The 27,389-nt window shown below is 39.0% G+C and overlaps 1 protein-coding gene across 1 annotated transcript in view; it reads left to right on the top strand.

Annotated features, from left to right (window-relative positions):
• Positions 1–27,389, top strand: part of LOC132403322 (WD repeat-containing protein 64-like) — a 129,568-nt gene that overhangs the window by 53,718 nt on the left and 48,461 nt on the right. The window contains exons 9-16 of the mRNA XM_059986773.1: positions 448–587; positions 8,785–8,908; positions 9,772–9,920; positions 13,837–14,036; positions 16,215–16,386; positions 18,749–18,847; positions 20,308–20,439; positions 22,409–22,536. Of these exons, the coding sequence (XP_059842756.1) occupies positions 448–587; positions 8,785–8,908; positions 9,772–9,920; positions 13,837–14,036; positions 16,215–16,386; positions 18,749–18,847; positions 20,308–20,439; positions 22,409–22,536 (1,144 nt within the window). The remainder of the gene's footprint in view (positions 1–447; positions 588–8,784; positions 8,909–9,771; positions 9,921–13,836; positions 14,037–16,214; positions 16,387–18,748; positions 18,848–20,307; positions 20,440–22,408; positions 22,537–27,389) is intronic.

Genomic DNA, 27,389 nt, shown 5'->3' on the forward strand with positions numbered 1-27,389 from the left:
TAAAATGGTTGATCACCAGGAAATTCTGCTTTTGGTGGGTGTGTGAAAGTGTTCAGCAAAAAATGCGAACTGCATGTCTTAACTTTATTTGAAACGTTAACTTTCTGAATACTTTAAAAAATAAATAATATATAATATTTTTAAAGAATACAATTTTTATCTGTTAAATATTTTACGAGCTGTATGTATTGTGTTTTGCACCTTTGTCCCTGAGCTATGTACATATATCCAGTTGAATGACAATAAATATAAACTTGTACTTAAAATAAGTAGTAGGAGACTCATTTACCGATGTGGAATTGGGAACTCAAGTGTGCTCTGCTGTACCGTCCCAGACCTCTGGTTTCAAGTTTCTGTGATCAGAATTTCCCTTTAGGATCTAGGCAGGAATGTTTTACACACATGTGAAATATTCCAGTAATAAAGCATCTCTTATTTCATGTCCAGGAGAAGACAAGATTGTTCGACTTTGGAATCCTAATATGTTCTCGAAGCCAAAGGCATTGTTGATTGGCCACAACTGTATCATTACTGAGGTTGCAATTAACGAAGTAGATCAACACATCATTAGCCTCTCAACTGAAGGAGTAAGTGATGGTTGCATGGTAGTTCCTTTTCTTTAGTTTACCATCCATTCTCTGAGTCATTGCACAAGTAGAACAAATGAATGTCTGTCACTGATAGTGGACCTTCCTCTTTCATTGTATCAGCAATGCTTCGCTAAATAGCATGCTTGTCTCTGAGTCATACGGCAATGAGTCGAGCCCCTCCCAGACACATGCAGCTGATATTTTGTTGCTGTGTTGAAGGGATGTGGAACTGTACAATTCTCGGATAGACTAATTGAGAATCTTTTGCATCTGGTCAGTGTTTATTTTCAAAGAAGGCAAGCCAGCAGCTATATTTCATTAGGAATTTGAAGAAATTTGGTTTGTCACCTAAAACGCTTGAAAACTTCTATAGATGTACCATGGAGAGCATTCTGACAGGCTGCATCACTAACTGGTATGGGGAGGCTACTGCACAGGACTGAAAGAAGCTACAGAAAATTGTAAAATTAGTCATCTCCATCTTGGGTACTAGCCTCCGTCGTATCCAAGACATCTTCATTTTCAATCTTTTTTTATTGATTTAAAAAAAGATTGAATAGATGTCTTCAAGGAATGGTGCCTCAGAAAGGCAACCGTCTTAAAGACTCTTATCACCCAGGGCATTCCCTTTTCTCACTGTTACCATCAGGTAGGAGGTACAGAAGCCTGAAGGCACACACTTAGTGGTTCAGGTACAGCTTCTTCCCCTCTGCATGGCAAATTTCACTATAGAAACATAGCACTATAGCACAATACAGGCCCTTTGGCCCACAAAGTTGTGCTGAACATGTCTCTACCTTAGAAATTACTAGGCTTACCCGTAGCCCTCTATTTTTCTAAGCTCCATGTACCTGTCCAGGAGTCTCTTAAAAGATCCAATTGTATCCGCCTCCACCACCGTTGCCGGCAGCCCATTCCACGCACTCACCACTCTCTGAGTAAAAGACTTACCTCTGACATCTAGAAGACACTATTAACTATTTTGAATTAAGATTACTACTTCTAGAGGCTTTCCTTGCCTCAGTGCTGACGTGGCTTCATGGCTGTGTCCTGCATCTATCGGGCTTCTTAACCGGTTGCAGGCTGACCTGATTTGTTTACTATTTTTGTTCGCACAAGTTGTTCTTTTCTCACATGGGTGTTCAATGGTCTTTGTTGAGTAGGTTTTTTTTAGTGGCATTTATTATGTTTATTATGTTTCTTGGCTGCCTACAAGAAGATTAATTTCAAGGTTGTACATAGTAAACATTGTTCAATTGTTCATTATGTGCTGTGTCATATGGTATCAGCGTGGTCTTTCAATGACCATGATTATTGTTGTTAAGTTTTTCTACAGAAGTGGTTTGCTAGTCCTTTTTCTGGGCAGTGACCCCAGCCATTATTAATACTCTCCAGAGATTGTATGTCTGGTGTCAGTGGTTGCAAAACCAGGACTTGCGATTTGCACCAGTGGCTCATACGAGCATCCACCACCTGCTCCCAAGGCTTCATGTGGCCCTGATCGGGGGTGGGGAGGGAGGAGGGCTAAGCAAGTGCTACACTTAGCCCAGGGGTGATCTGCAGGCTGGTAGAAGGAAGGAGTGTCTTACCTCTCCAAGCGGGTAGAGATGCATCTCTACCCGCTTTTAAGTTTGAACATCAGGATGCTCTTCATTGACTACAGTCTGGCATTCAATGCTATCACCCCATCAAAAGTAATCAATAACCTGGAAGACCTAGGCCTCAAAACCTCCTTCTGCAACTGAATCCTCGAGTTCCTTACTTGCAGAACCCAGCCAGTTTGGATTCGAAACAACTTCTCCTCCACAAACATCATCAGCACAGATGCACCACGATTCTCTGTGCTTAGCCCCCTGCTCTTCTCGCTTTATACTTGTGACTGTGAGGCTAAACACAGCTCCAATGCCATATTTAAGTTTGCTGATGATACCACTGTTGTTGGCCCAGTCAAATGTGGTGCTGAATCAGCATATAGGAGGGAGATTCAAAATCTGACAGAGTGGTGCCACAGCAAAACCTCTCACTCAATGTCAGCAAGACCCAAGAGCTGATTATTGACTACAGAGGGAGAAAAGTAGAGGGAATCAGCGGCAGATTCCTCAATGTTATCATTTCAGAGGATCTTTCCTGGGTCCTGCAAATAAGTGTTAATGCAAAGAAAGCACGGCAGCATCCCTACTCTCTTATAAGTTTGCCAAGTTTTGGCATGTCATTGAAAACTTGGACAAACTTCTATAGATGTGTGGTGGAGACTGTATTGACTGGCAGGCAATAAAATGAATCTCAGCGTTGTATGTATATGCTGACGTATATCCACATTGATAGTAAATTTACTCTAAACTTTGAACTTTGCATCATGACCTGTGCTTTTGAATGGAAAAGCAGACAGAAAGTAATGAATACAGCCTAGTCTCCCAGAGATCAATCCTTTCCCACCATTGAGCACATCTACATGGAGCGCTTTCACAGGAAATCAGCATCCAATATCAAAGACGCGCACCATCTAGGCAATGCTTCTTTCTTGCTGCTGCCATAGGGAAGGAGGTACAGGAGCCTGAAGATCTACCTCACAAGGTTCAGGAACAGTTATCCATCAGCCATTGGGGTCTTGAACCAGAGGGGATGACTTCACTTAACTTCACTTATCCTATCTCTGAATTGTTCCTAACACCTCTGGACTCACTTTCAAGGACTGTTCCTCTCATGTTCTAAACATTCATTGTTTTTTTATTTATTATTATGATTGTTATTATTTTCATGTTTTGTATTTGCAGTTTGTTGTCGTTTGCACCTTGGTGTTTGTCTTGTTAGATGCTGCTTTTTATTGATTCTATTGAGATTCTTTGTATTTACTGCGAATTCCCGCAAGAAAATGAATCTCAAGATTGTATATATGGTGATATATATGTACTTTGATAATAAATTTACTTTGAACTTTGAGTTGACTAAGGTACTAACTTGATTGCTTGTTTTCCTACATTAAGTATCAAGTACAATATATTTCAAACTATGAGGTGATTTGGAATGTCATACTAGGAAAGAAAGCAGATAAATGAAAGCTGTTTCTTCTAATATTCACTTTACTGTATAAGAATGTTTAATTATCTGTTTTATTATAACAAGAACCTAAGCAATGAGAATCTTTTCTCTTCACAGTGTTGACTGTACTGCATACAGTATATGTATATTTTCTGTGGTATTACTCATTAATTTGAATATATATTACAGTAATATAAATAATACAAACTCTCTAGTGTTGTGTTCAAGTTCTGTACTGATTTTGGGGAAGAAGCTTGTAATAACTATATAATGTGCTATAACAGTAAGCTAAGTATTGTTTAGAAAGAAATCTTAATTTACTAGAACGTTACCTGGAATTTACTAGAATGTTACCTGGGTTTCAGCACCTAAGTTACAGGGAAAGATTGAACAAGTTAGGTCTTTATTCTTTGGAGCATAGAAGGTTGAGGGGGAACTTGATAGAGGTATTTAAAATAATGAGGGGGATAGATAGAGTTGACGTGGATAGGCTTTTTCCACTGAGAGTAGGGGAGATTCAAACAAGAGGACATTAGTTTATACTTAGGGGACAAAAGTTTAAGGGTAACACGAGGGGGAATTTCTTTACACGGAGAGTGGTAGCTGTGTGGAATGAGCTTCCAGTAGAAGTGGTAGAGGCAGATTCGGTATTGCTATTTAAAGCAAAATTGGATAGGTATATGGGCAGGAAAGGAATGGAGGGTTATGGGCTGAGTGCGGGTCAGTGGGATTAGGTGAGAGTAAGCGTTCTGCATGGACTAAAAAGGCCAAGATGGCCTGTTTCCGTGCTGTAATTGTTATATGGTTATATAAATACATCATTTAGATTTTCAAAATGGATTTTAATGACTGTCTGCTAATTCCTGATAAAGGCCAATACCCTCAAATCAACCCACAAAGTGTTTTTTTTTTCGCTGAGCAAACTCTGAAAACAATTGGAATTGGAGATTGTAAAATAAAAATAATGGCCTAGAACTTTATGGAACTTATGCCCCTTTTATTGAGAATCAATTCCTCATTCTTTCGATTGAAACACTTCTCCTGTAAATTGCTGAGCATGAGAGCTGAATATAAAGCAAAGGCAAAAAGTAATTTGTTGAATGAGATAAAACTAAGAATGAAGAAAGCAACAGAGAATGGTAAAGAAGAGAAATGGTGCAGCAAGAGAAATAACGAGAGTAAACTATTGAACTGAGAGAAAGCAATTAAAAATTTTAGAGCAGAAGAGTAAAAAAAAATGTTTTAATCTCACTGTAAATGCTAGAGATTCTGCAGGTGCTGGAAATCCGGAGCAACACCAGCATTTTGTGTGCTGCTCTTAATCTCACTGTTTGATTTGTTCCAATCCTGGCTAGAGATGTTAAGTTGCTTTGCAGGAGCCAGAATATAAATTGTTCAAATGTCATTTGGATGGTTAATTCACAAGGCAAATTTTCTATGACATATTTAATAGAAGTTCTTGGATATGTTTAATGGAAGCAATTTCATGAATGTCATGAGTAGATGAGGGTGTGCTGCTGAGTTCATGATACTGAACGCAAGATCATCCTTCAGCTTGTGGCAACTCAAACTTCACAGTCCATCACTTGCTGGGTGATGTGAAATTCAGGGTAGCAGACACCATTAAGTTCTGCATTAATGTAGCAGAATATTTGACAATGATCTTGACTTGGAATCTTCAAATTTTATTTCACATGATTTAATGCTATTGGATTTGATCAATGGCACACACGTGATATGTATATATGTGGAACTAATTCTTCCTCAAGACAAGTATGGCATTGAAGAGGGGAGTGCTGGATTAACACCAAACACATCCATCTGCACACTGAGCATTTAAATAGACTGTTAAAATCCAGGACTACTTTGTGTTTTACATGGAGAATAACGCATTGGGAAGTTTGAGTATGAATGGCATCTGTGTACTATAGATTGGTGCTTAGCCAATTATCTCCGGTGCTTATGTAATAAGGTCTTACTGGCTGCTGCTGAAATGATTTGCAGGTCAACATGAATGAGCAAATCTCGTGGTGATGGTTTCTTAGGGAAGTACATTCCTGACACAGAGGGATAATTATTTCTGCCCAGATAATATACAGAAAAATGCATGAAATTTTGTTCTGTAATTCCAATAATTACTCAAACTTCTTCAGCCTGCAGACTCCAGAATAAAGTCATTCTGCTTTCTCAGTGACTGCTAGTAAGAAGCACATTTCAATGCTTACAAATTGTACAGCAACAACAACCTCCACATATCTAGTACAAAGCAAATGACAGACCTTCTTGAGGGAGGGGAGAACTCTTCCTGCAAGCAATGTTATAATCATAGAATCTTTCCTCTTAGTGACAATCAGTATGGACAATCAATTTTTGAGAGCTAAACAACTGGAGAATATTTGCAACATGCACAAAATGCTGGAGGCATCCATGGAAATGAGTAAATGGTTGATGTTTTGGATGAGACCCTTCTTCAGGACTGAATTCTTGCCTTGCTTTCTGTACAAAGCTGGATGATGGGAAGCAGAGAAAAGGCATGTTGGCAGGACATGAAGTGCAAACTCAGAGTTGTGAAATGTAGGCAAATCAATTACCTGCTCCACTGCAGAAAATCAAGTAATTTTCATAGCAACACGTGTTCCTATAAAAGATATTATATGAATTCTGATTACCTCATATTGGTTGGAGTTTCCAGCCTGGCCCACTTTATATCCAGTAAGATCAGTATGATTTGTGGGATACTTCTTATATGTTTCTTTCAGGGGCACAGTGACAAAATGGGAAAATATTATGATTGAAAGTTGGAAGTTTCATGTTTAGTTGGAGCTTCAAGTAGGGAACCTAAATACTTGATTCAAAGGAGAGCTATTGTTAAAGTATGTATGCAGTACACAACCCTGAGATTCATCTTCTGACAGATAGCCAGAAACCAATAAAAACATGGAATCTATTCAAAGAAAAACATCAAACTCACAATGCGCTATAAAAAAGAACAGTGCACAAATGACAAAAGGAAAATGAGTGAAAACAACACAGAATATAAAACATCAAACCACAAAGTCATCAAAACAGTCCAGAAATGTTCAGTTTCAGCTCAGTTCAGTTCAGTTCAACTGACTGTGTCGTTCATTGTCTGCAGGCTGCAAAACCACTTTGCCCTGATCAAAATAGTGCAAAATAGCTACAAAAAAGGAGGAACTAGAAACCAGAAACACATCATAATGTGAACTACAGTGTCTAATCCACAAGCCGCATCCATTAAACTTTGCCCAAGATCCAAGACTCCGGCCATAACAAGTAAGAGTCAGAAAGAGACCTTTCACTTCAGGCAAATGGTGCTGTTCACCCACTCAGCTTCCATTCATGACCCCATTGATTTAATCATCAAAGTTGTCGAGAAATGGAGTACATCACTGGCTTGCACCCTTTCTCCATCCTTCTTGGCCTTCAAGTCACACACTTCACTTGAAGCCTCACCTAAAACCCTTGGAGACAGCAAAGCACCAAATTGCTCAATTGGCCTGAAAACACACAATTAAAATGTAGATCCCCGGCTCCAAAAGTAGCAGAATCATATTTGAAAGAATATGTAAAGGATGTAAAGGATGAAAAGGAAGTAGTTTCATGAACTGTCTGAAGAATGTCACCTTTGGTCACATTGTTCGCTGGCACTATCTTCTCATGGAGATAGAATTTTTTCATCTCCAGAACTTTCCTCTCTTCTAATTTATCCACAGCATTGACAGCGAGGTGAAAGATCAGTATTTTCAATAGTTTCATAGAGCAATACAGCACAGAGACAGGCAATTCAGCCCAACGGGTTCATGCTGTCTATGGTGCCCACACAGCAAGACCAATAATCAATAAGCCCCCTCCCTCCATTAACATATCCAAGTGCTTTTTAAATGATACTATTGTAGCAGGAAAAGCCATGTCCCCTGGCAGCTTTTTACCATCTACTCAGCACCCTCTGAGTGAAGAAGTTGATCCTCAGGGTCTTTTCAGATCCTTTTCTCATCCTTGATCTATGCTCCCTAGTCTTGATCTCTCCTAACCTGAGGAAAAGAATGTTACCCATCTGTTAGAGTTTGTAACTTCAAAACATAAAAATCTAATTGAAAGGAAAACAAAGGAGCCAGGAATAAATTTCTAACTTAGTTTTTACTTTAAGCAAGGAGTGTACCTGTGACATAGTGGTGTAATGATGTTTGCCATTTACGTATTTTTATTTTTAACCCACAGTGCAATATGTAAAAAGAATCTTTAATCAAGCATCGTATTAACAATATTACACAAATATTACTGTAATATTAAATACCTTATCTATTCCTCTAATGTTAAACATTTCTATATGGTCAGCCCTCATTCTCCTACATTCCAAGGAATAAAGATCTGGCCCGGCCATCCTCTCTCTATATCTTCGGCTCTCTAGTCCAGACAACATCCTCAAATCTGTTCTGCACTTGCTCCAGTTTAGCACATCCATCCTATAACAAAACTGAAGATAATACTCCATGCAGCCTTGCCAACAACCTATGCAACTGCAATATAATGTCGCAACTCCCGTATTTCCTGCCCTGACTGAGGATGCATGCTAATGTATTTTTCCATCACACTGTCTACCCTTGAAGCCCCTTAAAATGACTATGGAGTTGTACTTATTGGTTCCTCTGTTCCATTATATTTCCTTGTTCCATTCACAGTATAAATACTAGAATAGTTTGAATTTCAGCAAACTTCCCTTATTTTTGACAAAAATCTTGTTTTGCATTTACTTTTAGATAAAGAAGCTGAAAACCTGGTTTAAAAAAAAACATGCAACATAATGATTGCAGGGTTTAAACTCAGCAGGAACAGAATTACTGACTCACAGTGGCATTATGCTGATATTACCTCTGGCTCAAAATGGCTTTTACTGTTCTAATAATTTCTTAAAATTAGATTTCATAGATTAGAGTTGCTTTTCCTGGTGTTGTTTAATTAAGTTTGTATTTGTATGTTTAAATCCTGGTGTTGTTTAATTAAGTTTGTATTTGTATGTTTAAATCCTGGTGTTGTTTAATTAAGTTTGTATTTGTATGTTTAAAATTAACTGTGAAGTTAATGGAAATGTTATTAATGTTCTCTTAAATTTAAACTTCTAAATTTCTTTTGGAAGATGTTCAGAGTCTGGGATGTTCAGACAATTGCTATCCTGCAGGTCTTCATCTTGGGTGAACATCAAGTAGATCGGCACTTCAACACAATGGTGTTTGACAATAAAAATAAGAGATTAATTGCTGGTAGGTTAGTAAGCTATGAAAAATTCAATTATAGATTCTCAGGTTGAGGTGAAATAGAAAATAAGTTTTTTACCATAGTAATAGTGCTGAATCTGGATTAATGGTCCAGGAAAACCATTTCAGAAGGGAATTTTGATTCACTAAATTAAATAAATTGTAATTGAGCACAAAATTTGATGTGATGGTGGCTATGAAACTATTGGACTGTTAGGAATAACCAATTGGTTTATTATTGTCTGTTACAAGAAAGAAAATAAAGAATACTGTACATGATGGTAGTCTAATATAAAAACAGAACATGTTGCAAAAACTAAAGTCAGGCTGCTTTGGTGGAAAAAGAAACACATCTAATGTTTTGGGTTTGTAAAGCATTTAACTGTTTTGGATTTCATGATCTTAATAATTAGCTTTAAATTGTTTTATTTTGCCAGCCTTTTCTTTGAGTACTTTGAAGATCATTTTTCTTTTTCTCCACCTGTTCTGATTCAACATCTTACATAATGCTCTTTTTAATTGCTTGTTTTCTTTTTTCCAGAGGCTCAATGCAAAATCCCATTATCCCGATTACTACTTCTCTTTGCATTTTTTTTACTTATCCCTTCACTGGTGACCTTGTCTTAATCTCATCATAGTTTCAAGCCAACCAGTATTGCACTCTATAAATAATGTGTTTGGACAGAATTATTAACTTGTGTGTGCTTTCACACACAATGGACAACTCTGCACTTCTGTGAGATCTCATTTCATTAAGAATTACCTAACATCTGCAAATTAGAAGAGGTTTATATAAAGGTAAAAAATCCCACTGTTAGCTTTACAGGTTGAGGGAAATTCATATTCATTGTGTACATTTACTTGTGCAGGATCCACTTCAATCGAACTTGTGCCTCTTACATCAGCTGTGCAGGACATTCTGGAGATACCCCGTTCCCATGAACGATCCATCAATGTTCTTGTCTTCAACAAAATTAGTGGCAAGGTTGTCTCCATTTGTAGTAAATCTGTAATTAAGGTAAGTGCTTATCTGAGAAATAGCAAATGGATAATTAAAACTTTGATACTGGGTTTCAAGAAGGAAAGCATACATAAAGTGAGAACAGTTTCTCTAAATGTAAGTAAAAAAAAAAAGCATGCAAAAATGGGCCGGCACTGGGACCTGTTCAGGTTTCTTGCATCACTTGTGTATACATACATAAGGGTACATGCGCTTCAGAGGGGCTTAAAAATGGTATCTTCATTATTTGTGGATGTTTTCTGGACAGAACTGCAGGAGGATCAGGTGAAATCTTCTTGCACAAGTTCATTTCATGTTTACACCTTTTGAAAGTGAGATGAACATTAAATCCTACCAGTGCTGGAATTCATTATGTAGCCTGAAAGAAGAGTAGTGAAAGTTAACAGTCCCTTTCACTGACATGGGCTTCCACAGCCAAGTGCAACACAAGGTCATGATGAGTGAAAACATTCCAAAAAGCCCTGGAAGTCACAAAGAGCCAAAAGGAATCTGTACCTGTATTAGGTAACTAGAAAAATATATGGCCAACGTAAATGTCCTGGTATCAAAAATGTTTAATGGAGCCAACAACAAATTAGATCAAATAATAAGTTACATCTTAACACTCAGAAATTCTATATACAAACTTGTATCAGTATGTTTCAACCATGGTAAGCAAAATCAGATAGATTACCTTGATTTCCCCCCTCTTTTACAGGAGAAGGGTGCAGTCAGTTGCAGTGTAATGGCAGATGGAAAGTGGTTCTCAAAGTAGTCACTGGCTCTGTTGCTTTGAGTAGCATGTGCTGGCTACTATGGTGAAGGTGACCACAAAATCCGTGAGTTGTAGGGGAGTAGAGTTCATTGAAGATGAAGTTAGTCTCATATAGGATTCTCTTTTCAGCATCCTACTTATTTGTTTCTCCACCATTTTGCCAGGATATGATCTTTGCATGATTTAAATATATGCATCTCATCAATGTCTTTTCCCTCACTTTGACCATATACATATGGCTTCCTCATTTCACATACATCATTAATACATCCTAACCCTAGAGTTTTCTGTTCAGAAAGATTCAATTATCTGAAGGTTGCACAACGAGTTCAGATCCAGACACTTCATAGACAATAATGGAGAGTTTAGAGGCTTAGTCAAACATCATGGGTGACTAGGAAGACATAAGCTACAGTGATATCTGGAGGAAAGGGTAGCTTATACGTCAGCTCTCTGCAGCGGGAGCTGCACACAAATTTCTACTTGCAGGTACAAGGGTAAAGATAGTGCTGGGTAGCTTGCAATCAACAGCTGATGAGTCTGCACACAGAGATGCTTAAGAGATTATCTGACTTGACCTGTGAGTGAGGAGTTGGAGAGCTTGATATGGACCAACTCAATTCTTACTAATGGCTGGGGCTCATCTACTCCTCAGCACTAAACTTTTGTGTAATAGGAGAGATCCCATCTTCTGTCGCAGCATGTCTAGAAGGCATTCAGATATTCAGTTGGAATAAAAGGGAGTGACTACTCTCCAAGTAGAGTTTATTTAACCATGTGTGTTTTTTTTTATCATGTATGTGAGTGTGACAGAAAGATACAAATTTTCAGTGTCACCAGTCCTAGAACAACAAAGGAGCATTTCCACTTGTCTTTCAATGTAATTATATTTGAATAGAGAATACATGAACAAAAATACTAGGATGAGAGAACAGCAAATGCCTGATAGTTTTATTCCCATCTATATTCTTCCTTTCAATATAGGATAACAAAGTGAAATGTATACAATTGAATATGACAACTGCAGTGTTTGTTGCAATGGATTTTATTGCTTCAAAATCATGGAATCATAGACATTACAGCACAGAAGACAGGCCCTTTGGCCCATCTAGCCCATGCCAAACTATCTATTGATTGAGGCACAGCATGGAATAGGCCTTTCCTGTCATTTTAACCATGCTACCCAGCATACTGAAATTTAATCTGAGCCTAATCATGGGACAATGTACAATGACCAATTAACCTACTAACCAGAGGGCCTTTGGACTGTGGGAGGAAACCCATGTGATCACAGAGAGAACATACAAGCTCCTAACAGGCAGCAGCGGGAATTGAACCCAGGTCACCTGTATTATACCCATCCAAATTTCTCTTAAATATTGAAATCCGTCCCCATTATCTTTGTCATTGGTTGGTAGAATTAATGCTATTAAGATGATAGTATTACCCAAATTTTTATATTTATTCCAAGCATTACCAATTTTCATTCCTAAATCTTTTTTTGATATTATTGACTCCAAAATATCCTCGTATGTGTGGCAGAATAAAAATCCTAGATTAAGTAAAAAATATTTACAGAAGCCTAAGAAGGAGGGTGGTTTGGCTTTGCCAAACCTGAAATTTTACTATTGGGCAGTTAATACTCGATATTTAATATTTTGGACACAAGAATCGATTATGGTATCTTGCCCATAATGGGTAAATTTGGAATGTAAATCTGTACAAGACTTCTCATTGTTTTTTTATTTTAGGATCTTTGCTTTCTTTTGCTTTATTTAAATTGAATAAATAAATAACCAATCCTATAGTTAAACATACATTACGAATATGGTTTCAATTTTGTAAATTCTTTGGCTTGAGTAAGTTTATCTTATCAAGCCCTATTATATCAAACTTTTTTTTTTCGGCCCTGTTTTATGGATCAAGCCTTTGTATTATGGAAAACAAAAGGTATAACATGCTTTCATGATCTTTTTTTAGACAATAGTTTTATGTCCTTTGAACAGCTATCTAATAAATATAATTTGCCTAAAACTGATTTTTTTTAGATACTTGCAAGTTAGAAATTTCTTGAATAGCATGTTACGGTTTTTTCAGAAATTATGTCCAATGGACATTACGGAAAAATTTTTAGCTCTGAATCCTTGCCAGAAGGGTTTAGTAGCCATCATTTATAATATGATCATGAAAATACAGCCAGATGTATCAGGAAAAATTAAGAAGGAATGGGAGAAAGAACTTCATTGTCTTATACCCACTGAGCAGTGGGAGAAAATTTTACAATTAGTCAGTTCTTCTTCTATTTGTGCTAAACATGCCTTAATACAATTTAAGGTTGTACATAGGGCTCACATGTCCAAGGATAAACTGGCTCAATTTTATTCTTATGTTAATCCAACCTGTGACAGATGTCATTCTGAAGTTGCTTCATTGACCCACATGTTTTGGTCTTGCCCCTGCTTGCAAAATTATTTGAAAGATATTTTCGGTATTATTTCAAAAGTTCTGAATATTAAATTGCAACCGCATCCTATTACTGCAATTTTTGGTTTACCAGTGGTGGATGATAGTTGTTTATCCCCCTCAGCTTGGCGGATGATTGCATTTGTTACATTAATGGCTAGAAGATCTATCCTATTGAATTGAAAAGAAATTAATCCTACAACCATATTTCAGTGGTTTTCTCAAACTATTTCTTGTTTGAGTTTAGAAAAAACTTAGAAGTGTTGTTTTTGACCCTTCAATTAAATTTGAAGAAACTTGGAGACCATTTATGCAGCATTTTCATATGAGCTAAATTGACTATTCCTAAACCTTACTTTTATTATCCTTAATTATTTGGATGGAGGTGTGGAGTTATTGACGTTGCTGTGTATATTTGACATAATGCAATGGCCCATGTTGGTTAGGTTTTTTTGGGAGGGTTTTTTTTTTCTTATTTACTCCTTTTTTGGTAATTACTATGAGTTTGGGAGGTTATTATATATGGATTATCATCTATTTGTATTTATACTTTAACCTATTAATTATGTATTCTCAACCTCTCTGTATCTATGTTTCTCTTATGTTTGCTTAAAATTAATAAAGATATAATAAAAAATATTGAAATCCAGCCTGCAAATATCACCAATGATACTTTGTTGTGCTTTTTTGCAAAAGGTATTTGCTCAAGCTTTCAGTAACAACAGGAATGCACATTTGGATTTTCTGCAGGTCTGGAAACTGCTAGGCGGGAAACAGTTCTATCAAATTGCACATCCTCACGGTCGTGCCATAGAGGTGACAGCAGCAGCGGTGGATGAACATGGAATCCATCTGATCACAGGGGCAATTGACGGTGAATCACTCTTAGATCATTTGTGAGCGTGAACGCACGCGGACGCCTGGAAAATGGATCAAGTGGTGCTTCTTTTAATGCAGCAAACATTCAAAAATAGATTTCTCCTGAAATAAATTGTGTGATTTTCGGGTGAAATCACAAACTTGTACTGGGAACTTAGGCTTTCAATCCTCATTAGTATACAGTATATGACAAGTTTTTGGCTTCAGGCATGCCTAGTGTTGTTATTGGCATATTGCATACTTTTGCTCAGAATGATGTTAAATGGAACTCAAACCTTCATGTCTTAATTAATAGAATCTGAAGCACATAGCATTATGTTCTTCTATGGTATTTCTTGTGTAGTCCATCATGAAAAAATGGGAAAATATGAAACCGCAGCTCACATTGCCCATTTCAGGCTGCACAGATGCCCATGACAGCCTTATGCTTGAGTGTTCACATCAGTGTTGATCTGATTTCCATCCAATGGGGAATCACACAGGTCACAGTTTAGTCCTTGTTCCTGAGTGAACCCACCCTATGATGTCTTAATCTGCTATTTCTTCGGGTTCCCGGCAATCCTTCCAGAAACCGTGGAAATTTAGGGAAGGCGGATGTTAGCGACAGGTTCCTCCTTGTTGTTAGGTTTCCTTGTTTTTCCATCAGTCTTTTTAAGGGTGATTTCCTTGATTTCCTTCGCCTTGTAGCCATTCTACAGGAATGTCATGTATAATCGTCTTATTTCCCCAGGGAGATCACTGCATTCGCAATGGCCACAATACTGGCTTCGGCGCCACAAAACTACTGGTAAAAGAGGGCATTGAAATAAAATAGAGGAACAGAGTGTTAACAAAGGCAGAGCTCTCAGTCTAAGTAAGAACTGTAGTTTGATTGTAAACAAAGTGGGGGAATGAGCACTAACCAATCAGGAGGGACAGATGATGGGGTTATAAATACCACTGGACTAGGTGAGCTCAGGAATCATCCCTGAAGAAGGTTGCAGAATTTGTCATTGAAACATCGGTTATAATTGATATCTGTACCTGGCTAAATGCACGAGCTTATTCATTTTCTGTTAGAGTTATCATTATCAATTTCAAGTTTGGAAAACTCATGTTTGACCCTCCATCCTTGAAAGGGATCTCTCTGTTCAAAACTCTCTGGAAATGTTTTGTGTCATTTTCCTTCAATAATGGAGTTACATTGTTCTTGAAGACAACTAAACTTGGTAAATGATGATTGTGGAGAAGCATCTTATGTAGTAGGATTTATGTAGGACCAACAAAACTAAGTGCCTTTTATCAGTGATAAGGACTGTGTGTTTTTCATTTCATCTAATGCATTTGTCATTCTCTTTAAATGCAGGCTCATTAATAAGTTGGGAGTTATATACAGGAGAGAAAGTTAGAAGCTTACCTCCAGTTATAGAAAGCAATGAAGAAGATATACAGGTCTCACAACTGTTCTTTTTGAACCCCACTGAACCAAAGTTAATCCTTGCTATGGGCTGGAATAACACCATCAAAGTTATTCAGGTTTCTAAGATTTACTACTTAATCGTTCAGTTTTCTCATATGATATGAAGGTACCAAGACTTGCCTGAATAGCAGGAAGATTTTATGCATAACTTTCTACCTTCTTGCATCTTGGTGAGATACAGAGGCTAGAATCATTCTCAGGACAAGATGTAGAAGATAAAATGTCATGGACCTGTTCAAAATGATTAGGGCTATGACGGAAAGTTTGGCAAACTATTTACGTAGACTAGAATGTAGGTAACCAGAAGTCATAGGTTTAAAGTAATTGGCAAGAAATACTATGTGATTTTCATATATTGCTGACCCAGAAAGGATGATACCAAGAGATTCAACAACTACTCCTGGGGGGCTTCAGACTGTAAATGCTGAACATTTAGCCTGTAATATTTTGGCTGCTAACGTTGATATATGGGTTCGAGAATGTCATCCACCAAATCAAATTTCAGCCGGTACCAATTGCTGAGGTAGATAAAGATGGGGGTTGTGAATTTGATCTACACCCAACACTGACGAGCTCTAGCTTTACTCCCTGGAGCTCAGCACTCCAGCACAAGTACTCTCTGAATTTATGCAACTGAATTTTCATCAATGTCGAGAAGTGCCCAAGCATGTACTTTCAGGTCAGTTTCAGCTGATTGTTACTCTGAGAGCTTTCTTGGGTTTTTCCTAAACGACAGAGATTTGCAGGATCCGACTGCTGCTAGTTCTGGGCACAGTGCTGAATGGGAGGAACGGGCACTCAAGCTACTAAAGGCGGGGAAGCTGGAAGATGGGACACTTGCTAGCAGCCACTTGTGCGCAGGATACTCATGGAGATTTTTTGCTGCTGGATACAGAATAGGCTTGATGGTATGAGGCAGAGGGTGATAATGGAAAAACCTTCCCAATGTCCAAGCATTTTAATTCTGATTCCCACACCAACATGTTGGTGCGTGGCCTTCTCTTGTGCCAAGATGAGGCCACCCTCAGGATAGAGGAGCAACACATTTTATTCTGTCTAGAAAGCCTCCAACCTGATGGCATAAATATCAATTTTTCCTTCCAGTTTAAAAAAAATCCCTCCCCCTCCTCTCTTCTTCTATTCCCCACTCAGCTCTGGCCTCTTAACTCTTCTCACCTGCCAATCCCCTTTCCCCTTGGCCGTCTCCTTTTCTTTCACCTGTGGTCCTATTTTCTTTCCTATCAGATTTCTTCCTCTCCAGCCCTTTATGTTTCCCACCCACCTGGCTTCACCAATCAACATCTAGCTATCCTCCTTCCCATCCCCCCTACCACTTTTGTATTCTGGTTATGATTTTAACACCCTGGTTATAATTTTTACTGCTATGCTGAAAGTATCTCATTTTAGCAGTTCTGTAAGAGCAGTCTGTTCTGCTTTTAGCATGTTTGGGTTTGATCTAAAGGTAAGGGGCTATGTTGTTCAACTTAGGAATGTTGAGTCAGCCAATCGGGATGGTGGAATTGGGAAAAAGTGCCAGAGAATGCTGTGCAGAGAGGCTTTTTTTGACAGATACTGGTATGGGTCGAGATTTTTTTGGTGGGAGCTGGGAGAAGATGGGAGGGAAGATGGGTGAGGAAGCCGTCCCAGTTGCGCAAGGTGCTTTGTGCAGATGAATGGCTTCAAGGAGGAAGGACCAATATTCCCAGGGGGGGAGCCCCCTTGTTCAAGATGGATTTTGAGTGACATTCTGAAGGTGGTATGTGCTTTCGTTCAGACTGTGAGTCCAGTACATGAGTTAAAGGCAACTTCAAGATGAACTTTTGTGCACGTTTGGACAGTGTTAACTGTAATGGGCCCCTTTTATTTGTTTTTTTTTCTTCTTCCTACTAACTGTTCGATAAAGCTGGAATTAATAAGTATACTCTCTTTATAATTGTATGCAGTTCTTGCTGGAATTAATAAATATACTCTCTTTATAATTGTATGCAGTTACTTCTTGCTGACAGCTATTTGTATGGAGGCACTATTTACATGGTATTCACACAGACTGGGCTTCAGGTGGTCAGAACCTCCCAACTCCCCAGTCTGGTGGAACCCAAGTCACATCCTCCCTAGATGTTCAGAGTTTGAGAAAGTTAACAAACTGCGTCTCTAGAGATGCCCAGTAAAAAGGGGTTTCATTGTGTTTGATTCTCTCAACAGAGTACTGTTGATTTGCTGTAAGAATTGATTAAGTGATTTGTGTGTTCAAGCTTGTGTTTAAACTAATGTCTGAGAAAGTGCTTAGTGTACTTGATTATGGATGCTGCGGAGATTAAGCTTTGTTGTGATGCAAAGAGATTATCCACAATTAATGCTTGTGGTCTGAGCGGGGTGGATATCCACAGCCAAGACAAATTATTTATTAGGGTTTTAAGTACCATTACAGTACTGTATTAGGGAATGTTACCCTCATTGAATGAGACTTTGATCAATTAGCTGGTTAGGATGTTGTGTTAGTCCAGGACTGAATGGGAGTTTATCTGCCTGCTGTGATTGGCGAGGTGGGGCCATGGCCCGTCCATACATATAGAGATGAGGGGGGTGCAGGTGAGGGCGCATTGGGGCAGTATTTACACAGCATTCACTCAGGTCGGGTTCCAGTGGTCGAGACATCCCAACTTCCCGGTCTGGTGGGACCCAAATCGTACTGACTCTAGACGTACAGAGTTTGAGAGAAGTGCTTTTCTCACTACTGAGTCAAGACGCTGTTAGCGAGGGCTAATGCGCTGTGTCTCTGAAGGCATTCAGTAAATAGTGGCTTCATGTTCTTCTCAGTCTACTGATTTGCACTAGTTTTGAGGATGAACTAGTGGGGAAAGAGGTTGTCAGTGGAATGGAAAAAAGTGAATTTTCCATCAAGTTACTTTCTCTTTGAATACTTGCTCAATGTTCAAGGCTAAATTTATTATCAAAATACATACATATCACCACAGAGGACCCTGAGGTCCTTTTTCTGCGATCATACTTAGCAAATCTATAAAACAGTAACTGTAAACAGGATCAATGGACAACAAACTCTGCAGGGATAAATTAATAGCTATTTATTTGCTTACTTTAATAAAGAACCATAGAACTGATGTCATTAACAGTGCTCCCTTTCCAATGCAGTTATGTTCTTGGTGCAATCCAAATTCTATAATTCTAGGATGAATGAATAGAATTTTATTGAATGTTTTTTCCCTTTGTAATTTTATGAATTTTGAGAGTAACTCTCTGATACCTTTTCAGTCAGACACTGAGTTCAAGCACAAAGAGAGCAATAGATTTCAGAATATTATTGAAAATGTGGATAAAACAAAAGTACAGGAAATTGAAACTGAAATAAAGGTCAGCTATTATCATGATAAATGACACAGCAGCTCAAGGCCAAATTGTCTGCTGGTTCTACTAATTCCTATTTTCCAAAAGCTGAGAGATTCCACTAGGACTATGCCATCAAATTATCCTTTACAACTTTATCTCTTGTAACCAGAAACATCCACTAAATTATCTGCCAGTATTTCACCTATTTTATTAATTGCCTTATTGGAATATCTCAGCCTTGTTATTAGCTCCTGTTGGTAGTAACAAAGATTACTAATGCATCACAATAATATATCTTCCAATATATGGATAATTCAACTGTGTTTCTCTTTAGGATTTAAGAGTAAAGACAGAAGTTGTCAAAAATTATGTTTTGTCCATGGATGTTTCTTTCATATCTTGGCAATGTAGTACCTAGAACCCTAGAAATGGTAGGCTAACTCCCATGCGTCACAACACATACTACACTGCCATATTCATGGAACACCATTGAACACCAGAATAGGATGAATTACATTGGTAGTAACGACGGGTTTCATTGGCTTTTAGGGATGGTGGTGGTTATGAATATTTGTACGCAGACTCATGAGAATCCCATGCAACTTCTCTGATGGTGCTCAGTGCCTGACTACTCTCTAGCATGTCCTCAGTTCTTAAGAGACTTGTAGAAATTGCATGATTTTTATAATAATAGGGGAGAAAGCAACATGAAATTCTTTTTCCAACAGAACTCTACACTCTAGTCATATAGACTGAATATTAGAAATTCACATGGAAATCACATGTGGGTCAAACCCAACTCTCTCCCATCTATTCTGATAACTCATATTATGTCACAGTGAAAGCTATGATAATTCAGTGCCATTCCACAGTTTTCTGCTTCTGTTTTGTACATTTTAAATATTTACAATTTTAAAAAAATGTTCAGACAAAAGAAATTTATTGTTTCATGCCTGCCAACCAACTTGGAATTTGTTGCAAATGATTTTCTGGCCAACACTTTCCTATTTTTTGAAATTGCTTGTGTGCACAGTCCAGTTTCTGATGTACTTCACATGGTCAAGGCTCCTTCCTTAAGGAAGTTAGACCATTACTTCAAATTGTACTTTCATCACAAATAATGTAACGTCAACCTTGCAAACTTGCTGAGGAGGAATGCATGCAAGATTAATGTCGATAATAATCTGAATGGCTTCCTTTAACAATGATCTTGTTTTGATGACACATTGTCCCCAAGTTCCCTTTCCACAGCAATCACTTGCAATTAGTGTCCTTAATTCTGGTGCATCAGGAGATTACTTTTGAGTGATAAGAATTTGAATGAAATCCAACAGAAGTTTCTATTTTAATTGCAAAACTGTGGATTTAGTTCATGTTATGGTATCTGTTCACATTATAACCCAGTTCATGCTGGAGCAGATTGAAATTTCACTAAAGAAATCTTAAATTAAGTGTATTAAATTTTGGATTACTTTTCCCAAAAGGATGGACCAGATGAATCTTCTTTCACAATTCTTGGAACATTTCCAGACATATTCAGTAAAATATACAGCAGTAGTTTGTTCCCATTGAAACAATTTCAAAGCACCAGTGGACCGTCTGATACTGTGAAGCAGGTAAATACCATTTTTAAAGTTCAATAGTTTACCAATATTTTGAGACATTTTATGATGCTTTATTAAGTGGGAATTGAGAATCATAAGATGTTCCAGGTACAGAATTATGGTCCCTCTTGTTTTTTTTACCTTGTGGCAAAAGAATGCAAATTATCCCTAATGTTATTTAATAGAAATTAGTTTGCCTTTGAACCATGGTATGAATCTTTACTGTGACCCTGAAACTCATGAACTGGAGAATTTGCTGAACATGGTCAAGTTCTTTCATCAGTTTGCAGCTGGTGTTTTGTGAACACTGGTTTTGCCCAAGAGTCAATGTACCAGTTCTGGCAAGGATGAAAGTCAACAATGGGAAATGCCAGTATTAGACAATAGTAAACCTTGGAGAGATGGGAGAGGATTAGGAATATTGAGTTAAAACATGTAGGACCGTGATATCAACATGGGGATTAAAAAGGCCATACTGTTACATAGAAACATAGAAAATCTACAGCACAATACAGGCCATTCAGCCCACAAAGCTGTGCCGAACGTGTCCTTACCTTGGAAATTACCGAGGGTTACCCATAGCCCTCTATTTTTCTGAGCTCCATGTATGTGTTCAGGAGTCTTTTAAAAGGCCATATCATATCCGCCTCCACCACCATCGCCAGCAACCCATTCCACACACTCAGCATTCTCTGTGTAAAAAAAAAACTTACCCCTGACATCTCCTCTATACCTACTTTCAAGCAGCTAAAAGCTGTGCCCTCTCGTGCTAGCCATTACAACCCTGGGAAAAACATACCAACTATCCGCACAACCAATGCCTCTCATCATCTTATACACCTCTATCAGGTCACCTCTCATCCTCCTTTGATCCAAGGAAAAAAGGCTGAATTCACTCAACCTATTCTCATAAGGCATGCTCCCCAATCTAGGCAACATCCTTGTAAATCTCCTCTGCATCCTTTCTATGGCTTCCATATCCTTCCTGTAGTGAGGCAACCAGGACTGAGCACAGTTCTCCAAGTGGGGCCTGACCAGGGTCCTATATAGCTGCAACATTACCTCTCGGCTCCTAATTTCAATCCCATGGTTGTTGAAGGCCAATGCACCGTATGCTTTCTTAACCACAGAGTCAACCTGCACAGCAGCTTTGAGTGTCCTCTGGATTTGGACCTCAAGATCCCTCTGATCCTCTGATCATTAATACTATATTCTACCATCATATTTGACCTACCAAAATGAACCACCTCACACTTATGTGGGTTGAACTCCTACTGCCAATTCTCAGCCCAGTTTTGCATCTTATCAATGTCCTGCTGTAAGCTCTGACAGCCCTCCACACTATCCACAACACTTCCAACCTTTGTGTCATCAGCAAACTTACTAATCCATCCCTCCACTTCTTCATCCAGATCACTTATAAAAAATCATGAAGAGTAGGGGTCCCAGAACAGATCCCTGAGGCACACCACTGGTCACTGGCCTCTATGCAGAATATGACCTGTCTATAACCACACTTTGCCTTCTGTGGTCAAGCCAGTTCTGGATCCACAAAGCAATGTCCCCTTGGATCCCATGCCTCCTTACTTTCTCAATAAGCCTTGCATGGGTTACCTTGTCAAATGCCTTGCTAAAATCCATATACACTACATCTACGGCTCTACCTTCAATCAGGCTCGTAAGACACTACCTGCCTTTCACAAAGCCATGCTGACTATTCCTAATTCAAGATAGGCATTTCAGAACAGGCACAGGACAACTGGTGGTGTTCTAGCCAGTACGGCAAACTGTATATTTCCGATTGATTCCAGTCATTTTATCCTGTCACAATGAAATTTAATGTCATTTTCCAGTTCTATACATCCGGTTAGGAATCTACTTCTTTTCCACACTGCTCATTTGTTAAGTATTGTGTGTTAGGTACAGCCAGTGAATAAAATATCAATTTACCTAATTATAATTATGTGCTTTCAATTGTCAGGGTCATCTGGATACTAAGGGAATATGTGGCATTGATATATTCGTCTATAATGCTGAAACCTTGTTAGCAATGGGATGGTATAACTTGATCATAATATGGAATTTTGATACAGCACACATTTTGCAAATGTAAGCAAAAACGTAAGCGCTAAATATTGAAACTTTAACCATCAAATTTTTAAAAAATGTTCTTCAGTAGAATTGTCAATTTTTAATAAAATGTTCTTAACAAAAATATTATTCTAGTTGAATAAATTATACCATTAAGATGCCAATAAATATTTATAGACCCACACTCAATTATTCAAAAACAGCTTCTTCTCTTCCACATAGAACAGTAACTGTAAACAATATCAGTGGTTAACAAACTGTCCAAATGCAAATATAATAAACAGAAATATTTAATGGTATAGAATAATATGAAATGAAGGAGCATGAAATAACAAGATAAAAAGTCCTTAAAGTGAGACCATCGGTTGTGGGAACGCCAGAAATAGAATGAGTGTAGTTACTCTCTTCAAGAGCCTGATGGTTCAGGGGTAGTAACTGTTCTTGACCCTGGTGGTACAAGTCCTGAGGCATGTGGTCCTTCTACCCGATGGCAGCAACACACACAAAATGCTGGAGGAACTCAGCAGGACAGGCGGCATCTATGGAAAAGAGTACAGCCGATGTTTCGGGCCAAAGTCCTTCAGCAGTCTGCTTCTCTACAGTAACATTTCATGTAGATGTACTCAGTGGTTAGGTGGGCTTTATCAGCGATGTATTGGGCCAAATCCACTACCTTTTGAAGGACTTTCTGCTCAAAGGCATTGGTGTTCCTAAACCAGGCTCTAATGCAGTCAGTCAACACACCTTCCACCACACATCTATAGAAGTTTGCCACTGTCCTTGATGAAATGCTGAATCTCTGCAGACTCCTGAGGAAGTAGAGATGCTGTTGTGCTTTCTTTGCAATTATATTTATATGATGTGTTCGGGACAGGTCCTCTGAGATGGTGACACCATGGAATTTAAAAGTACTGACCCTCTCCGTCTCTGATCTTCTGATGAGTATTCTGGTTTGCAATCAGTTCCTTGGTCTTATTGACATTGAGTGAGAGGTTCTTGTCATTACACCACTCAGCCAAAGTTTCAGTCTCCGGTGAACTGATACATCCCCATCTTTGAACAGCACACAACAGTGATGTCATCAGCAAACTTGTATATGGTGTTGGAGCTGTACTTACCCACACAGACACAGGTGTAAAGCAACTAGTGCAGGGGGCTAAGCACACATCACTCATCAACATCTGAAATTATGCCAACAATAGTTGTGTCTTTGGCAAATTTATAAATGACATTTGAGTTGTCCCTAGCCACACAATCATGGGTGCAGAGTGAGTAGAGAAGTGGGCTAAGCACACATCCTTGAGGTGCGCCAGTATTGATTGTCAGTGAGGAGGAGATGTTATTTCTGATCTGCCCAGACTGTGGTCTCCCAATTTGTAAGTTAAAGATCCAGTTGCAGAGGGAGGTACAGAGGCCCAGGTTTTGGAGATTGTTGATTCGAACTGAGGGTATGATTGTGTTGGGCACTGAGCTGTAATCAATAAACAGCAGTCTGACATAGGCATTACTATTGTCCAGGTGATCCAAGGCTGAGTGGAGAGCCAGTGAGATTGCATCCCCTTATTGTTTACTGTGGTGATAGAAAAGTTGTAGTGGGTTCAGGTCCTTCCTTAGGCAGGGGCTGACACTAGCCATGATCAACCTCTCAAAGTGCTTTATCACTGTACATGTGAGTGCCCCTGGGCAATAGCCATTGAGGCAGCTTGCCCTGCTCTTCTTGGGTGCTGGTGTGATTGTCGTCCAACAGAATCAACAAACTCATTCGTAAGGCCAGTGATGTTGTGGGGGTGGAACTGGACTCTCTGACGGTGGTGTCTGAAAAGAGGATGCTGTCCAAGTTGCATGCCATCTTGGACAACGTCTCCCATCCACTGCATAATGTACTGGTTAGGCACAGGAGTACATTCAGCCAGAGATTTATTCCACCAAGATGCAACGCTGAGCGTCATAGGAAGTCATTCCTGCCTATGGCCATCAAACTTTACAACTCCTCCCTTGGAGTGTCAGACACCCTGAGCCAATAGGCTGGTCACGGACTTATTTCCACTTGGCATAATTTACCTATTATTATTTAATTATTTATGCTTTTATATTGCTATATTTCTACACTACCCTTGGTTGTTGCGACTGTAACGAAACCCAATTTCCCTCGGGATCAATAAGATATGTCTGTCTGCCCTTTTGAAGCAGGTAGGAAGCTCTGACTGCAGCAGTGAGAGATTGAAGCTGTCTTTGAACGCTCTCACCATTAGGACCTGTCACTTTGGAAGAGCTCATCCTCTTGGAAAGATGTTCTGACATCAGATTCCGAGATAGACATCACAGGATCATGAAATGCTGCAGGGATTTGCACTGGTATAGCTTTATTTTCCTTTTCAAAGCATGCATAATAGGCACTGAGCTCACCCTGGGTATGAAGCATCACAGCCATTCATGATATTAGGCTTTGCTTTGTAGGAAGAAATGGCCTGCAAACCCTGCCAGAGCTGCCATGCATCCAACTCAATCTCTAACCTCAATTGGAATTGTTTTTTCACTCTTAAAATAGCCTTCTGTAGGTCGTACCTGGACTTCTTGTATAGTTCTAGATCACTGGTCTTGAATGCCACAGATATAGACCTCAGCAGACTATGAATATCCTGGTTTATCCATGACTTCTGGTCTGGGTATGTCTGGTTTGTTCTTGAAGGCACACCCTCATCCATACAGTTCTTAATGAAGTTGGTGCCAACTCTGCTGGATTTATTCAGATTCAAAGATGAATCTCTGAATATTGTCCTGCTTATCAACCAAAACAGTCCTGTAAGTTCTCCTCGCTTCCCTTGACCATTCCTTCTTGGTGCTCAGCACCGGTGCTGCAGTCTTTAGTGTCTGACTATACTCTGGGAGTAGAAGTACTGCCAGGTGACTGGACTTTCCAATGTGTGGGATTGGGATGGCACAGTAGGCGTTCTTGATGGTGGTATAACATTGGATCAAGTGTGTTGGCTTCTCTGGTCCCACAGGTGATTTGTTGGTGGTAGCTGTTCAGAGACCTCATGTTTCCCTGGCTAAATTCCCGTTATGATAAAGAAGGGTGTGTTGTTTAGTCACAAACAAAAGAAAATCTGCAGATGCTGGAAATCCAAGGAACACACACAAAATGCTGGAGGAACTCAGAAGGCCAGGCAGCATCTACGGAAATGAGTACAGTCAACTTTGTTCCATGGATGCCCCCTGGCCTGCTGAGTTCCTCCAGCATTTCGTGTGTAGTGCATTGTTTAGTGCCTATTGATTATAGTGCTCGGTTCTTCCAATGCTGCTAATGTTGGCCTGAGGTGAAATGTACACTGCTACGAGGATGACAGTGGAAAACTCCCATCACTGCTAGATGTTTCAGGTTGGGTGAGGAAGACTGAGATAGATCCAGCATGATGAGTTAATTATAAAGCATCCTCTACCTTCAAAAGACTGAAGTAACCTGTCTTTGTGGAGAATGGTGAAGCCTTTGGGCTGCAGCATTATGTTCAAAATGGCAGGTATCAGCCATGTTTTCCAGAAGTCCCTGATGTCCCTCTGGCACTAAAATCTTGCTCTCTGGTTTTCAATTTTATTTTCCAGAGATTGTGCATTCACCAACAGGATAGTCAGGAGGGAGAGTGTAAGGCTTTGGCAGTTTAATCATTCCTACAGACCTGCACGCTGTCCCTACTTCTGTTTTCCTAAAAAGGAACTGCACTCATGACCAAAGTCTGCCATCTGGAGATTGTTGGCTTTGAGTATTGATAGATTTTTTAAATGTCTTGAAATGATGCTGCCTACTGAAGTACCCAGTGGCTGTCAGCTGTAGTAGTCCTAAAAAGGAATATGATTCCCATCGGATTCCCAAGAGAAGACCAGTTAATGAAGAATTCCAGTTAGAGTTTCAGTTAGTTGAAGTATTCACAATAATGCGCTGCATTACAGGATCTGTTCTGACTGGAATAATTGTGCTATGTGTTTATGGAACAAGCTCTATGAAAGCTGTTTGAGGAGATCTTGTTCGAAGGAAAGTAAAACCCTAGTCCGGTGTGGCTGGTTTATACTTTGTGAAGTGATGTGAGGCAAGCTGCTGTGTGTCTGAGTGTTGCAGAAAGCTATCGGCCTGCAGAAAGTGTCACAGAGCAGGAAGGTGCCTTTGGCTGCCAAATACAAGAACGGTAGGCAATGTACCCCCAACAAGCAGATGACAGCAAAATGTAGAGTGTGCCATTTGTGAAAGCAACAGTAGTCAGCATTGAAAGAATGTTTTGTCTAGTGTCAATTGCTAATTATAGAAGAGGATAAGTTTGGAGTTGGTGGGGTCACATTGTGCTTGGGTAGGGAGCTTGGCAAGCATTAGAACATGTTGGATCACCAAGTTTAATTTTTCTAATCGTATAAATTTGAGGTGAGACGCCGGTGAAATGCAGACAAAAAGCTGGAAGAATTCAGCATTATTTATTTATGGCATTATTTATGGAGAGAAATAAGCTGTAGCCATTTCAGGCCGAGACCCTTCATTAGTCATGAAGGGTGCTAATCATGGTCTGTGGAATCATCAATCTTATTCACTGTTGCCTCTGCACCCATTCATGTGAATGGATATATTGTCACTTTCTGCACTTGTGCCTTTAAAGGAAAAAGTATACAATTTTTCAATAAATACCTGGTCTCTGGTAGCCATGCCATTGACTTGATTGACTCTCATTGATGGAGTTGTTTCTCAAGGACTTTTAGAGGTTCTATGATTGGGATGATGCTATCGATTTGCCTCAATTGTTAATTGCCATTCATCCTCATTGATATGAATATTGTCTTTTTCTTGCTGCATTAGGCTATCTTTCCTTATCTATAGACATAAATATGCAAAA

This window comes from Hypanus sabinus, chromosome 12 (assembly GCF_030144855.1).
Source record: "Hypanus sabinus isolate sHypSab1 chromosome 12, sHypSab1.hap1, whole genome shotgun sequence".
Classification (NCBI taxonomy): domain Eukaryota; kingdom Metazoa; phylum Chordata; class Chondrichthyes; order Myliobatiformes; family Dasyatidae; genus Hypanus; species Hypanus sabinus.